Source organism: Giraffa tippelskirchi, chromosome 4 (genome assembly GCF_054371585.1).
Source record: "Giraffa tippelskirchi isolate mGirTip1 chromosome 4, T2T-mGirTip1v1.2.pri, whole genome shotgun sequence".
NCBI lineage: Eukaryota > Metazoa > Chordata > Mammalia > Artiodactyla > Giraffidae > Giraffa > Giraffa tippelskirchi.
In genome coordinates, this window is record NC_137278.1 from 113,390,457 (window position 1) to 113,407,730 (window position 17,274).

The window sequence follows — 17,274 nt, forward strand, 5'->3', positions numbered from 1 at the left end:
AGGTTAATAGTGAAACTAGGTGTTTGTAAATATTTTATATATATGTATGCTGCTGCTGCTGCTAAGTCACTTCAGTTGTGTCCAACTCTGTGCGACCCCATAGACGGCAGCCCACCAGGCTCTCCTGTCCCTGGGATTCCCCAGGCAAGAACACCGGAGTGGGTTGCCATTTCCTTCTCCAATGCATGAAAGTGAAAAGTGAAAGTGAAGTCGCTCAGTCAAGTCCGACCCTTCGCGACCCCATGGACTGCAGCCTACCAGGCTCTTCTGCCCATGGGATTTTCCAGGCAAGAGTACTGGAGTGGGGTTCCATTGCCTTCTCCTATATATATGTATAATTATATTCAAAATATATATGTTCATTATTATTTTCAAAAAGTAAGGTAGAAATAATGAAAAAAAAACACCCCAACAGTTACCACCAAGATCTCTCTTTTTTTTTAAAACTCAGACTCTTGAAACCTTATTTCAGGAACTCATTTTTACCTGTGATAGTAAGGATTTCATTTTGAGACTCTCATCTCCAGTAGCCATTCCATTCTGACTCATTGACCTGAAAATTATTCACGCGTCCCAATAGTTGCTTGCAGTATGCATAGGGTATTTCATATTTAATGTCTATCAAGACTTGTGTGTATTCATCTAGAGCTAGTCTGTGTGCCTTGAGGGGACGTATCATTCATCCAGAATGGAAACTGTCCAAGAACGCTTTTTAAGAGCACACAATAGATATATGTTTAATTGAATTAAGGGAAAAGCACACCTTCTTGACTTACAAACATTACCGTGGCTTAAAAAAACTGTAATTTGAGGAGAGAATAATTTTCCAGGTAGACCATATTCTAAAGAAAGTCTGTGATCTGAAAATCAGGGTTCTTTCCAGGGACCAGAAGCTACCTGGGTCCCCAGAACCACTTGGTGGCTGTGGGCTTCCCTTATGGTTCAGATGGTGAAGAATCTGCCTGCAACGCGGGACACCTGGGTTCAGTCCCTTGGTCGGGAAGATCCCCTGGGGAAGGGAATGGCAATGCACTCCAGTATTCTTGCCTGGAGAATTCCGTGGACAGAGGAGCCTGGCAGGCTACAGTCCATGGGGTTGCAAAGACAGGACTGAAGTGACTAACACTTTCACTTTCAAAAGGTTTTTGGTTAAGGATTATATATGGTGTTTAAGGTTCACAAAATATCTGAGCTTCTAATCTTTAAGAAATGTATTGACTCAATACACTGTATTTCTCAACTGTATTGAGAAATTAAAAATTTATATCATTTAACATCATAACAATTCATTGTCAATATAGTCTTCATAAATTTTTCATTTTATTTGCAAACATTGAGGTTGTATTTTCTTCTCATCATTCCTGAATCTGTACAGTGATTGTTAAGAAATAATAATCAATGGTAAACTGTAAGTATGTCTACTTGCTATATGATTTCAAAAGCAAAACTATAACCTTTTCTTTTTCAGAAAATATTCTAATTTATATGGTGTATTGCTATATTTTATTATCTTTGCATGGATATAAAGTAAGGCCACCAATAACAAGAATGACAGTCCATGAGGGACTTAAAACTGATCTGGCATTAAAAGCCAATGTGGGGAGTGACTGCCAGTCAGAGTTAGATGTCATTCTTCTCCATTATTTCTACTTACACTTTTTGTTAGTACTTATATAATAATTAAGAGGAATATTCTTTAAAAGAACAATATTCTGTAATGCTGTTTATGTTCACTAATTATACTTGTAGTGATTAGAAAGAATAGAGAGAAAAATCTGCATGGAATATTTGAAATGTATGGGGCTCAAACTACATTAAAGTAATTCAGTAAAAATATATATGTCTCACTGTTTTAATCCCGAATTTTTTGCTTTTTGTAAATACAGCTGTAGCTTCTTGTTGCACTATAAAATCTGTTATGACTAGTGTAAATGATATTTGAAATTATCTTTCTCCGGCAGTTTCTTTAAAATCTGAAGCTATAATCATATGTCCAAGTTTTACAAGGTGCTAAGCATAATGATTCATTTTATCATGTTACAATGACTCATCCCCAAATCAGAAATGATAATATGTGGTAATTTTGGAAAAAAACCTCTTGATCCACTTTTGCTCTTTTAACTTCCTTTGTTAAGTCTTTCTAAAAATCTCTGCTTTTCTCTTGAGGATCCCTAATGAGAAGGTAGACATTTTAGTGATTCCTAAACTACTGTAGATCCTCTGATGTAATAAACATGAATCTTACAGTTCTTGTAGATTTTTTGCTTTCAAAGAATTTATCTTCCTGTAAGAAGAGAAAACGACATCCCTGCATGGAGGTAGAAAATTCTTTTGATTTTGAAACTTACTCCAGGCAGTTAATTTTGTGGGTAAGTTATGATATCTGAATTGCTATGAATACAGAATGTTCATGAATTTTAGAAGGTTTTTCTGCAGTTGCATCCAGAGCTCCAAAGTACAGAAATAAAACTATGAGTCAGTAATTTCCAGGCAACACCGTGCAGGGCATGAAAGAAAAGTTGAGCTGCAGTTGGTTTCCTCAGTACCACAGCGCTCACTGTTATTAAAGCCACAGGTCTCTGACTCTTCCTGACTCGTGCACACACATTTTTCTTTGACCAGACATGGTTGTTGCTATCAGAAGCGCAGCTTGTCTGCCTCCTGCTGTGTCCCGCTGGCTTGTGCCCTGCAGGCAGTAATGGGGTGCCAGGGAGTTAGATGGCCTTGTCTGAGGGGCTTTTACCCTGGTGCCTGCCGATTTCTCAGTCCCCAGATATTGAACACTTGGTCCTTAATGATGTTTGTTCACATCTTTACAGTCTGGCAAGAGTGACTTGGTCACTCACTGTGCTGCCATCTCAGGAGAAGGTCAGGATAGCTTTCGTTCACCAGTGTATCCTTTGACTAAACCAGAGGTGGCATGGGGTTATTATCCCGTTCCTTCCTACATCGCCTATGCAGATTTTAGTATGATCTTTTATTAGCCTTAAAACAACACTCTGAGTTAGGCAGTGGGACATATATTATCTCATTTTTTATCTAAAACATCATTAAAATCTAAACATTGTTAGTAGTTATACAGCTAGAACTCACATTTCTTACCCAGTTGTTTGTCTACCCAGAGAGAAAGAAATTGTGGCCTAATAAGTCACTTCTAGGGAGACGAAAAATAGCTTCATAGGAAAACCTCCAGTATAGCCTAAAGACCTCACAGGAAATTCTGAGAGTGCGAAGCTGGGATCTGACTCTAGAATTCTCTAGGGAACAGGAGTTCTGTCTTCAATTTATTTCTGATACAAATGGGCATTCCTGATGAAGTATTGAATATAGACCATCCTTTATGTGGGATTGGAGGTACCTTGGAGTTTTATTTTTCAGATTGGTCAGGGGTGTTTACCTTCTACAGTGATGGATCTTCTTTTCCTTCTTTAGCTGTTTAAGGATTTCCTTGGGAAGAATAGGCTTCCCTGGTGGCTCAGATGGTAAAGAATCTGCCTGCAACGCAGGGGTCCCAGGTTTGATCCCTGGGTCAGAAAGATCCCCTGAAGAAGGGAATGGCAACCCACTCCAGTATTCTTGCCTGGAGTATTCCATGGACAGAGGAACCTGGCAGGCTACAGCCCATGGGGTTGCAAAAAAAAGTCAAACACAACTGAGCGACTAATACTTGGAAAAAATATACTTTAAGAGGAACTCCACATTCACAATTGGATGGATTATAACAGAACTCTCCTTTTCACTCTGGAAAGACTTAGGGAAGATATCACAGGGTGGTGGCATTTGATCTTATATTTGAAGGATGATAATCAATGCCTTAGATCTGGTAGACAGAGTGCCTGAAAAACTATAGATGGAGATTCATAACATTGTGCAGGAGACTGTGACCAAAACCAACCCAAAGAAAAATGCAAGAAGGCAAAGTGATTGTATGAAGAGGCCTTACAAATAGCTGAGAAAAGAAGAGACACAAAAGGCAAAGGAGAAGGGGAAAGATATACCTAACTGAGTGCAGAGTTCCAGAGAATAGCAGCAAGAGAAAAGAAAGCCTTCTTAAGTGAACAATGCAAAAAATGAAGGAAAGCAATAGAATGGGAAAGACTAGAGAGCTCTTGGAGAAAATTAGAGATACCAAGGGAACATTTCATGCAAAGATGGGCTCAGCAAAGGAGAGAAGTGGTATGGACCTAACAGAAGCAGAAGATATAAGAAGAGGTGGCAAGAATACACAGAAGAACTGTAGAAGAAAGGTCTTAATGACCCGGAAAACCACAATGGTGTGATCACTCACTAGAATCAGACATCCTGGAGTGTAAAGTCAAGTGGGCCTTAGGAAGCATCACTATGAACAAAGTAGAGATGATGAAATTCCAGCTGAGCTATTTCAAATCCTAGAAGATGATGCTGTTAAAGTGCTGCCCTAAATATGTCAGCAGATTTGGAAAACTCAGCAGTGGCCACGGGACTGGAAATGATCAGTTTTCATTCCAATCCCAAAGAAGAGCAATGCCAAAGAATCTTCAAACTACCATACAATTGTGCTCATTTCACATGCTAGCAAGGTAATACTCAAAATCCTTCAAGCTATGTCAACAGTATGTGAATTGAGAGCTTCCAGATATACCAACTGGATTTAGAAAAGGCAGAGGAACCAGAGATCAAAGTGCCAACATCTGTTGGATCATAGAAAAAACAAGGGAACTCCAGAAAAACATCTACTTTTGCTTCGTTGACTAAAGCCTTTGACTGTGGATCATAATGAACTGTGAAGAATCTTAAAGAGGTGGGAATTCCAGACCACCTTATGTGCCTGGTATGTATGTGGGTCAAGAAGCAACAGTTAGAACTGGACATGGAACAACAGACTTGTTCCAAATTGGGAAAGGAGTATATCAAGGCTGTATATTGTCACCCTGCTTATTTAACTTATATGTAGAGTACATCATGTGAAATACTGGACTGGATGAATCACAACCTGGAATCAAGATTTCCAGGAGAAACAGCAACAACTTCAGATATGCAGATGACAGCAATGACACCACTCTAAGGAACTAAGAGCCTCTTGATGAGGGTTAAAGAGGAGAGTGAAAAAACTGGCTTAATACTCAACATTCAAAAAACGAAGATCATGGCATTCAGTCCCATCACTTCATGGCAAATAGAACAGAAGAAGTGGAAACAGTGACAGATTTTATTTATGGGGCTCCAAAATCACTGAGGATGGTGATTGCAGCCAGGAAAAGAAAAGAATCTTGCTCCTTGGAAGAAAAGCTATGACAAACCTAGGCAGTGTATTAAGAAACAGAGTAATCACTTTGCTGACAAGAGGTCTATATAGTTCCAGCTGTGGTTTTTCCAGTAGTCATGTGCAGATGTGAGAGTTGGACCATAAAGAAGGCTGAACACCAAATAATTGATGCTTTTGAATTGTGGTGCTGGAGAAGACTCTTGAGAGTCCATTGGATAGCAAGGAGATCAAACCAGTCAATCCTAAAGGAAAGTAAAAGTTGCTCAGTCAAGTCTGACTCTTTGAGACCCCATGGACTATACAGTCCATGAAATTCTCCAGGCCAGAATACTGGAGTGGGTAGCCTTTCCCTTCTCCAGGGGATCTTCCCAACCCAGGGATCGAACCCAGATCTCCCACATTGCAGGTGGGTTCTTTACCAGCTGAGCCACAAGGGAAGCCCATCCTAAAGGAAATCAACCCTAAATATTTATTGGATGGACTGGCACTGAAGCTGAAGCTCCGTTACTTGGCCACCTGATGTGAAGAGCCGACTCATTGGAAAAGATTCTGGTGCTGGGAAAGATTGAGGGCAGAAAGAGAAGGGGGCAACAGAGGGTGAAATGGTTGAATGGCATCATCAACTCAATGGACATGAGTTTGAGCAAACTCGGAGAGATAGTGAAGGACAGAGAAGCCGGGGTACTGCAGTCCATGGGGTCACAAAGAGTCAGGACTTAGTGACTGAACTTGCAAACAACAAGGCATTAACCAGCATGTTTCTTAATATTTTCAGAAAATTTCCTTCTGTCTACTTTTCCAATGAATTTTTATGTTATTGTAAACTACAGGAAAAAAAAAAACTATTCTTTTTCTAGGTAAAACCTGCATTTAATATAGAAGAAGCATTAGGTTAGCAACAAGAAAAGTGTTAGTTTTGAATACTACAAAAAGCAATTCTGCTCTAGCTCATATATACCTAACTTTTTTTCTGGAGACTATTGCTTCTCTTATAACATATTTTATACATATTCATGTACAAAATCACCAATACTTCCAACTCGGGAACTCCCTCTTCTTTCCTGCTTTGCATTAGGACCATTAAGTGTTACCTTCCAAGGTTCCTTCTTTAGAGTCTCTTTTCAATAGTCAATTAACATTTGAATTTTTCAATTCACCAGACTTTATTAGTGAAGAATGGGTAGCATTCTCTTACTTTATCCTACTAATTATCAACTGCAACTTCATATCTTGCTTTCCTGCCTGTTCCTCAGTTAGATTTGGGGATAATAAAGAAGTTTCCTAGGGGCACCTCAAAAATGACTTAGGACCAGACACATATGCCATTTGCCACAGATCCATACCTTGGCTGGTGATGAAAAACTTCCCTTCCAAGAGTTCCTGATAGTATAGGGTTTAATCATCTGCTGTAAAACTTGCCTGACAAATATCTTGAATATAAACATTCAAGATGTTTTGATGTTATATCATTAATTTAATGGAATAGACATCATTCTTTACAGTCTTTCTCCCTACATGTATTCTAAAAAAATACTAAATTTCCCATAATATACAATATGCCAGAATCTCTGTTCATATTGGGAAATAGTTTATATATATTTACCATTCGTGCCTAACACAGTGACTGAGGAATGCCAAACACTCCACAAATACTTGATTGAATGCAGAAAATAAATGCATGTGTTAATGTGTGCATGAATGAATAAATTAATTAAATGATCAAAGAATTCTTCTGGTGTTTTCTTCTCTAACTCTCAAATCTCCACCCTCTCTCCATTGTTACTTCTGCTTAAGTATTTCACGTCTTAAATCAGCCTCTCTCTTCATTAAACCCTGATTTGCTTCTCTCCTTCCAGTCACCCGCAAACTTTTAAAAAGCATAGTCTAACCTTACCATCTGCACTTTCCTGATTACTCCCTGATCACTGCAGTAATTTCAGCTCCCCTCTGCAGAAATGGCGATCCTGGGGGTGATTCACAATTATGTTAGTCACTGAGTTCCATGACCTCTGTTGAATCCACTTGGAAAATAATTTGCCCTTCACTTGACCTTGTTGAACACTCAGTATTACTAAAACTCTGCTTGGGAGGCTCTTCACATACTAGTGTCTCCTGGTTCTCATACAACTCTGATTTTCTTCTTTTTCTTCATGGTCTTTTTTTTTTTTTTTTTCTTGGTCCCTCTTTAAAACTCATATTTGACCTTTTATTTCTCCTTAATATTCTGTACTCCTCTCCATGGATCTTACTCTTGCTGTGGTATATACTTAATTCCCAGGGGCTATAGGTGTATCCACACTTAGGCAGACTTTTCTCACAGATGATATAAAAATTCCTGCTGTCCCTATTCTTCAGAAAATTTGTGCAGATATTTTAAGTTTTGTGCAATGGCTGAGAAAGCAAGTATCCTTAAAGCTTATTTTTTCTGAAGGAATTGCTATCTGTACTTGTAACCCTCTAGACTTTAATTAATTATAAGAATATAACCTATCTGTTGGGCTTCCCTGGTGGCTCAGGCGATAAAGAATCTGCTTGCCATGCAGGAGACCCAGGTTGGATCTCTAGGTCAGGAAGACACCTTGGAGAAGGGAATGGCAACCCACTTCGGTATTCTTGCCTGGAGAATTCCATGGACAGAGGACCCCGGCAGGCTACAGTCCATGGGGTTGCAGAGTCGGACACATCTGAGTGACTAACACACACAATCTATATGCTACTAATTGCTAGTATCAAACTTTTTCAGGAAGTAAGAGAAAACAGATCATCAGGACATCTTTTAAAAATAGAGATTGCAAACTTAATCAGCTTCTGGGAAGTGTAAGATTTTCTTTTCTCTCTAGGAACACTCTTACCAAAAAATGCTAAACTCTTGGTCTTATATGCACACACTGAATTAGGTATATTCTAGGCTACTCGAAAACACAGTCAATCCTAAAGGAAATTAGTCCGGAATATTCATTGGAAGGACTGATGCTGAAGCTGAAACTCCAATACTTTGGCCACCTGATGTGAAGAACTGGCTTGTGGGAAAAGACCCTGATGCTGGGAAAGATTGAAGGTGGGAGGAGAAGGGGATGACAGAGGATGAGATAGTTGGATGGCATCACTTGACGGACGTGAGTTTGAGTAAGCTCCAGGAGTTGGTGATGGACAGGGAAGCCTGGCATGCTGCAGTCCATGGGGTTGCAAAGAGTCTGACACGACTGAGCGACTGAACTGAACTGAGGAAATGCAGCTCACATTCTGTACATGAAGTACTAACTCATTTGGATTATTATTGCAGACACTCAAAAGTCTCTATTTACTGGGAGGAGGCAGTGCGTGGATGTTGGAAATCTCACATTTGGGGTAGATACAATGGATGAGATACTTGAACAGCATGTCCTTCTGTATGCATTGTTCTTCATTTGGGCAATGTTATGTGTTTAAGAATTTGAATCAGCAATTCTGTGTATCAGGTGGAACTAAGTAAAAACTGCTCCCCTTCTACCCAACGTGTACATTCAAATTTGCCTCAGACCCCACCCTGCCCAGTTGTCTCCAATACAGCCTAACATAGAAAAGTCAGTTAAAGGACCTGAAGGGATTATATGCTTCACCTTGCTGCGTTCCTGCAAGTTAGTGATGAACAGTAATAGTAACAGCGGTAACAATACAGCAGCATCTCTGTAGTTTTTAATTTTTCACGTTGCAAAATGCTTTCATGCGTATTTTATGAAATGATATGAGGTCCAGAAACACTGGGGGTCACAATTTTCCTCCATCTTAAAATAGTACAAAAAGGAGACTTAGCAAGGGAAGAGCTGTGGGCAGGCTAGACACGGTGGAAAAGGATGATCCTACCTGGGTGGCTGATCCCATGGGAACAGCATTTTCTCCTGACAGAATGTGTGAATACAATTTAGTGTCTCAGAAGTCTAATACTGGGGTTGAAAGTGGGTGATGTTGCCACATGTTGGCAGTCACCATGTCTACTTCACTTTCCATTTTCTCACATCAGCACTGGGAATCACTGCTTCGCTTGGTGTATTGTGTGAGTACCAGAGGGTAGGGTTTTGAAAATCTTTAAATTTTACAGTATCTAAATTTACAAACTATAAAGCATCTCAAAAGTTTCTGTGTCCAGAAAATTCACTGAGTGGTTATTTTTGATAGATGATACTTCCTACAGGGAACTGATATGAGAATTTACTTATTTATTTATGTAAAGATAGATAGATATGGGCTTTGCTGGTGGTGCAGTAGTAAAAAATCCACCTGCCAATGCACGAGGCACAAGAGACGCAATTTTGATCCCTGGATCTGGAAGGTTCTGTGGAATTGGAAATGGCAACCCACTCCAGTATTCTTGCCTGGAAAACTCCATGGACAGAGGAGCCTGGTGGGCTACTAAGCCCATGGGGCCACGAAGAATCAGACATGACTGAGCACACACGCATGCACAGATAGAGGCGAGCCCTTGTCATATGTATGTGCTTAATTGCTCAATCGTGTCTGACTCTTTGTGACCCCATGGACTGGCTTCTCTGTCCATGGGGATTCTCCAGGCAAGAATACTGGAGTGGGTTGCCATGCCTTTCTGCAGGGGATCTTCCCAACCCAGGGATCAAACCCAGGTCTCCTGCACTGCAGACAGATTCTTTACCATCTGAGCCACAAGGGATCTTCCCAACCCAGGAATCGAACTGGGGTCTCCCACATTGCAGGCGGATTCTTATATATAATCCCTGTTTAATACTATGGAAAAAAAGAAGGAAATTGAAGAGGAAATTGATTACAAAGAACAGATATATGCTATCTTCTATTTTATATGCTCACATGTCTTCATGGGTTCATAGAGGTGAGAAATAACATAGGTCTAGATTGTCATGAAAAGGAAGAACAGGAGAGGGAAGAGTGGGGAGGCACCTTGATTGTGAAGATAAGACTATTCATGGGATGTTTCATTGGATCATCTCACTGTACAATGAGACTGGCAAAGGTGGCAGTTGGTACCTTGATACTTCAAAAAAAAATTGATTTATTTGCCTATGGTGGAAGGAAATTTCCCTTAAAAAGTAATGGAATGATGCATTTCTGATTCCTTTTTACATATGTTATGCTTCTTACCAAAACAATGGTTGATGCTAATCACTATCTGAATGCCAAGATTGTGTGCCTTTTGTGCCCTTCTCAGAAACTACAGTTACCCCTCCATGACTTTGCTATGTCATGGTCCGCTGCTTTACCCTCAATTAGACATGATCTATCAAGCAGGTTTAGGGGTTACAGTTCAGTGTGGGATTTGAACTGTTCTTACCCATCATGGCGGAAAATCATTACTTCTAATCAGTCTGTCTTTATTACTACTTTCATCCTAATTCTAGTGCTCTGTTTTTATATAAGGTTGCCATTACCACCTGGAGCTTTTTCAGGACTCTGGAAGAATCAAGAGGCATTCAAGCATTTGTACTTTGAAAAATTTCCTGTAAGAATTTTATTATTCTTTTTTTTAAACTCACCTTACATACTTCTCTGTAGTTCTTGCCTGTTACAGTGAGCAGCTTACTCTTGGAATCATGGATCACAAAGCTACCCTTAAAGGTTATCTGGACCAGTTTCCAGACCGCAGAGGGAAAGAATGCCCAAAGCTCAAATGTCTAAAGAAGTCATTTTAATATTTTTTTTATCAGTTTCTGGACCTAGAAATATCTCAGTTTCTCTTATTTTTCTCTGAAAGTTAACAGCCTTTCATTTTAGGAAAAGTTTTGCTAAACTAAAACTTTTGGAGACTTTCTATATGATTTCTTGCATTGGATTCCTCCTCACAGACTGAGAACACCTGATCAGAACTGGACAGTTGTCATTAGAACCTTGTTAATGGTAAAGAACCTACTGCCAGTACAGGAGACATAAGAGACACAGGTTTGATCTGTGGGTTGGGAAGATCCCTTGGAGGATGAAATGGCAACCCACTCCAGTATTCTTGCCTGGAGAATCTCATGGACAGAGGAGCCTGGTGGGCTACAGTCCCTAGGGTTACAAAGAGTCAAACACGACTGAAGCAACATAGCATGCATGCACACCTCCTCTGTATGAGCAAAATTTGAGGAACATTTGTTCTGCTTGCCAGAAATTGTATTTTTTTATTCCCTTTGCCTATTATTGGCATTCATTCCTAAGCGCCCTCTGAGTTCTTTATTTTGAAATACAAATACAGGATAAAGACAGTATAGTCAACATCCAACTTCTAGTGCTTTGGATAACAAAAAGTATCTTTTTGCATTCTGTTTTATCATTTACCTGTTACTCTGTGGTTTATGTTTATAATAGTACATAATTGATAATACGCCAAAGGGTCCCACTCTCATCTTTCTGCTGTCTTTTCACCTCTATTTCTTTCCCTTAGAGAAATACCTGGTCCTCATTATGCACTGGGTAAAAAAAGAATGAATGATTAGAATTGCATTAAAAAACAAAGGTGAGTCTAAGTATTTAGCATTCTATCCTTATTATTTGTGAGTGAAGGACACCTAACCTAATTAACTAGACAAATGACAAGAATTAAAATAGCTTCCTTGAGAAAGACATCTCAGGGTTAAATGACCTCAGTAGCCAAGATTAAACATGCCCCAAGGGACTGTGGCAGAGACAATTTGTCAGTAGAATTGATACCAATAAGCCCCATCTATCTGCCTGATGGGCCCTAGTCAAATCATCAGAGTACTGATGTGATTAATTATGACCTGACAGTGACACATGATATGTATATGTGGTTTTTCAACATGACCACCTTTAACAAAATTGAAAGCTCCTTCAAAGCCCCATAAACCATAGTTTATGATTAAACTAGATGTAGTGAATCTATACACTGTCTTGTTACCTCAACCCTGTCAACTGGACAGTTCAGAAAGGTTGAGTAACTTGTGCACTGTTTAGAGTAACAGAACTGACCCATAATTTTGGACCCATAATTTCTGGCTCCAGAGCCCATGTTCTTAACTGTATTCTAGATTGCCTTTCTTATAGTAATTGCTGTAAGAGTTGCCAATTATTGAGGATTTGTGATGTGCCTAAGTCTGCCCTCTTTATATGCTCCATCTCATTTATGCTTCTCATAGCCTTATAAGGCATGGTCCATTACCCTATTTAATAAATGAGCATACGGAGTCTTAGGAAGATTAAGAAACACAAATAGTGACTTGCCTGGATTTATCTGGAAGCCCATGCTCATAATACAGGTATTAATGCAACTCTGCAGCATTAGGGGAAGTAATATTTCTTTCTTTCTAATTCTTCTTGATTTTTCATTCTGTTGTGACATCTGGACCAGTGAAACTGTACTGCTACTCTGAGTTGACAAAAAATTAAGTTTTATACTTACTATTTAACTATAATTTCACTGAAGCTCGAGTCCAATCCAAATCTATATTAACAAGTTAGTGGTCTATTTTGTAATTATTCATAGAGAGCTTTAATACCTTTACAAATTAACACAAGAAATCTATTAAAGAACTACTTTTGCAATACCAAAAAGCATACTGGAACTATTGCGCTATTACTTCTTAAAGAAATTGGGTTCATAAACTTTGAAACTCTCAATCCAAATGCTTAGCATCAACATATATAAGAACACTTTAATTTATCCCTGGATGTCAAGGGAGCAAAGAGATTCTATTAATAGTAAGCTTTCAAAATCAGAAGTAATGGAATTCAATAGGCTAGTTGTGAGAAAGCCAGATGCAAACCTATTTTTATCATATTTTGTATTTTACCAAGATTAACAATAATGACATCACCTAATACTAGATGCTAATCAGACATTATTTATTCTTATTTCAGGGGTACTATGACACCATGGATGCTGGGTACATGGATGAAGAAGGCTACATTTATGTTATGTCCCGAGTTGATGATGTGATAAATGTTGCAGGTCACAGGATTTCTGCAGGTGCCATTGAGGAGGTATTGATGAATATTAGTCTTTTATTCTAGATAGTGGTTAGGGACAGAACTAAGTTAAAGTCAATACTGAGGTTGTCATTCGACCTGAAAAATGATCAGGCCCTTCCTTTGAAGTATAGGCTTGATGGTCACTCAGGTATTTCCTTCACCTTCCTTTCTCTCCTGTGGGTTTTCCTGTTCTCCGTATTCCCCTGATTTCTGCCTGCATGATAGAGAGGAATTTTAAGCACTTACATTTATTTGTAATTTATGGGAGAGTCTATATATATTTGCACCTCAATCTTTGCTACTTGATTGCTTCTAGCATCTTGATTTGCTCGTTTGATAACCAGGTTTGTATATAGTCTTTACTTGGTGTGATATTTAAGCATTTTATTGTACTCTTAAATCTTGAGAATTTTCTTTCAATGTAAATTATACCAAGTCCCCAGAAGAGTGTTTTAAAATGTTCTCTCTCTCTTTTTTTTTAATTTACCTTAAAATAGAGTAAAATGCTTCTTTTTATCTTGTAATGCTTGTGCTAAGTTGCTCAGTTGTGTCTGACTCTTTGCGACCCCATGGACTGTAGCCCACCAGGCTTCTCTGTCCATGGGATTCTCCAGGCAAGAAGACTGGAGTGGGTCCCTGTTCTCCTCTCCAGGGGATCTCCCCAATCCAGGGATCTGACCCATGATTCCTGTGTCTCTCCTGCACTGAAAGTGGATTCTTTACTGTTGAGCTACCTGAGAAGCCCTTATTGTGTAATACTATGAGCTTTTTACTTGTATAGATTCTTGTAACCATCACAAACAAACAGGATAAAGAAAAATTTCAGCACTGCCAAAGAGTTCCGCTCTTTATTCTGACCCTTCCCATGCCTAACCCCTGGGAACTACTAATTTTTTTCTGTTCCTATGTTGTTTTTGCCTTCTCTAGAATGTTGTATAAATGGTATAATGCAGTATGTAACCTTTGGAGACTGGGTTATTTCATTTGAGATCCATTCAAGTTGTTGTGTGTATCGATAATTTGTCCTTTTATATTTCTGTGCAGTATTTCGTTGTGTGGATATGCTAGCCCATTTGTTTCCTTTACCATTAAAGGGTATTTTAAATGCTTCTGGTCTGAGGCAGTTGTAAATAATCTGTTGTATACATTCAAGTTCAAGTTTTTGTGTGAAAATTAGTTTTCATTTCTCTAGGTTAAATACTAATAGTGAGTTTGCTGGGTTACACTGGTAAGTGGATGTTTAAGCTTATAAGAAATTGCCAGATGGTTTTCTAGAGTGGCTGTGTCATTTTATATTCCCATGCATAGAGTCTGAGTGCTCCTGTTTCTTCTCATCTTTATTAGTACTTGGAATTGTCATCATTCTTAATTTTAATCCTTCTAATAGATTGTGGTTTAAATTTGCTTGTCTGTAATGAGTAATGGGGCTTGCCTGGTAGCTCAGTGGTAAAAAATCCGCCTGCCAACACAGGAGACGTGGGTTTTGATCCCTGGTTTAGGAAGATCGCTGGAGAAAAAAATGGCAACTCGCTCCAGTATTCTTGCCTGGGAAATCCCACAGACAGAGTAGCCTGACGGGCTACCGTCCATGGGATCGCAAAGGAGTCAGACACGACTTAGTGACTAAACAACAGTGACAATGACTAGTGATGTTAGAAACCTTTTCTTGTGTTTATTTGCCATTCATATATCTTGTTTGGTGAAATATCTGTTAAAATCTTCTGCCTATTTTTTTAAAATATATAAACTCCTGGGGAGTATATATATATATATGATAATGATGATGATGATCTAGTCACTAAGTTGTATCCGACTCTTGCGACCCCATGGACTGTGTATAGCCTGTCAGGCTCCTATACATATATATAAACTCTCAAAACTGAACAATAAGAAAAAAACTCAATTTTTAAAAAATAGGCAAAAGATTTTAACAGATATTTCACCAAAGAAGATACATATATGTGTGTATGTATATATATATATATATATATACATACACACACACACACATATATATATTCTGGATACAAGTCCTCTATTTTCTAGTCTGTGACTGGTCTCTTTATTCTCTTAAAAATGCTCTTAATAGTGCTTGCTCGCTCAGTCATGTCCGACTCTTTTGCAACCCCATGGAGTGTAGCTTGCCTGGTTTCTCTGTCCATGGAATTTTCTAGGCGAGAATACTGGAATGGGTTGCCATTTCCTACTCCAGGGGATGTTCTTGACCCAAGGATCAAATGAACCTGCGTCTCCTGAGTCTCCTGCATTGGCAGGTGAATTCTTTACTGCTTAATGAAGTGAAGCGAAAGTCGCTCAGTCGTGTCCGACTCTTTGCGACCCCATGGACTATACAGTCCATGGAGTTTCCAGGCCAGAATACCTGAGTGGGTAGCCGTTCCCTTCTCCAGCGGATCTTCCCAACCCAGGGATTGAACCCAGGTCTCCCGCATTGCAGGCGGATTCTTTACCAGCTCAGCCACAAGGGAATCCCAAGGATACTGGAGTGGGTAGCCTATCCCTTCTGCAGCGGATCTTCCCGACCCAGGATTAAGCCATATTAATAGAGCAAAAGTCTAATTCACCATTTTTTTTCTTTTATGGATCGTGGTATTTATCTAAGAACTCTTTCCTAAACCAAGGTCATATTTTCTTCTTCGTTTTCACCTAAACATTATGTAATTTTGCCATTTACCCTTAGTTTTGTTTTACATTTTGTATCAATTTACATTTACATTTTGAGCATTTTTTTTGTATATGGTGCAAGGTACAGGTTGAGGATTTTTTTAAATATAGATGTTAATTATTCCATGTGTCATTTGTTGCAAAGGCTGGACTTTCTCCATTGAATTGCCTTTGCACCTTTGTAGAAAATTAGCTGACAGTGTTTGAGTGGATCTTTTTCCAGAGTATCTTCCATTTTTTTAAACCTCTGTGTTTATCTTTTCACCAGTAATTTTCTGTCTGGATACTATTGCATTGTATAATGTCTAAGAATTGAATAGTGTCCACAGTTTTCAAAATTGATCCACTTTTTCAAAATTGTTGTGGATATTCTGTTCCTTTACTTTTCTGTATATATTTTAGAATGAGCTTTTCTACAGTTAAAATTAATCCTGCATGGATTTTTGACTACAATTTTGTTAAATCTGTAGATTGATTTGAGAAAAATTGATATCTGGACTATATTGAGTTGTCTAATCCCTGAATTTCATACATCTCTCCATTTATTTAGTCTTTTTTTTTTTTTGCTATTTCATTAACATTTTATGTTTCAGTTCAGTTCAGTCGCTCAGTCGTGTCTGACTCTTTGCGACCCCATGAATTGCAGCACGCCAGGCCTCTCTGTCCATCACCAACTCCCGGAGTCTACCCAAACCCATGTTCATCGACTCGGTGATGCCATCCAACCATCTCATCCTCTGTCGTCCCCTTCTCCTCCCACCCCCAATCCTACCCAGCATCAGGGTCTTTTCCAATGAGTCAACCCTTCGCATGAGGTGGCCAAAGTATTGGAGTTTCAGCTTCAACATCAGACCTTCCAATGAACACCCAGGATTGATCTCTTTTAGGATGGATTGATTGGATCTCCTTGCAGTCCAAGGGACTCTCAAGAGTCTTCTCCAACACCACAGCTCAAAAGCATCAATTCTGCGGTGCTCAGCTTTCTTCACCATCCAACTCTCTCATCCATACATGACCACTGGAAAAACCATAGCCTTGACTAGACGGACTTTTGTTGGCAAAGTAATGTCTCTGCTTTTAAATATGCTATCTAGGTTGGCCATAACCTTCCTTCCAAGGGGTAAGCGTCTCTTAATTTCATGTCTGCAGTCACCATCTGCAGTGATTCTGGAGCCCAAAAAAATAAAGTCTGACACTGTTTCCACTGTTTCCCCATCTATTTCCCATGGAGTGATGGGACCAGATGCCATGATCTTAGTTTTCTGAATGTTGAGCTTTAAGCCAACTTTTTCACTCTCCTCCTTCACCTTCATCAAGAGGCTCTTTAGTTCTTCTTCACTCTCTGCCATAAGGGTGGTGTCATCCGCATATCTGAGGTTATTGATATTTCTCCCGGTAATTTTGATTCCAGCTTG

At 39.1% G+C, this 17,274-nt stretch overlaps 1 protein-coding gene and 1 long non-coding RNA gene across 10 annotated transcripts in view; both read left to right on the forward strand.

Annotated features, from left to right (window-relative positions):
* ACSS3 (acyl-CoA synthetase short chain family member 3) overlaps positions 1 to 17,274 on the forward strand; it is a 249,175-nt gene that overhangs the window by 141,134 nt on the left and 90,767 nt on the right. For all 9 annotated transcript variants that reach the window (XR_014083314.1, XR_014083316.1, XR_014083315.1 and 6 more), the window contains 2 exons: positions 10,631 to 10,712; positions 13,067 to 13,189. Coding sequence is in view for 6 of the 9 variants with exons in the window: in XM_081594857.1 (XP_081450983.1) it covers positions 10,631 to 10,712; positions 13,067 to 13,189 (205 nt within the window). In the remaining 3 variants the exon portion in view is untranslated. The remainder of the gene's footprint in view (positions 1 to 10,630; positions 10,713 to 13,066; positions 13,190 to 17,274) is intronic.
* Positions 1,450 to 6,152, forward strand: LOC145546830 (uncharacterized). Its single transcript, XR_014083320.1, has 2 exons — positions 1,450 to 3,508; positions 5,623 to 6,152. It is a non-coding gene; the product is annotated as an uncharacterized LOC145546830 (long non-coding RNA).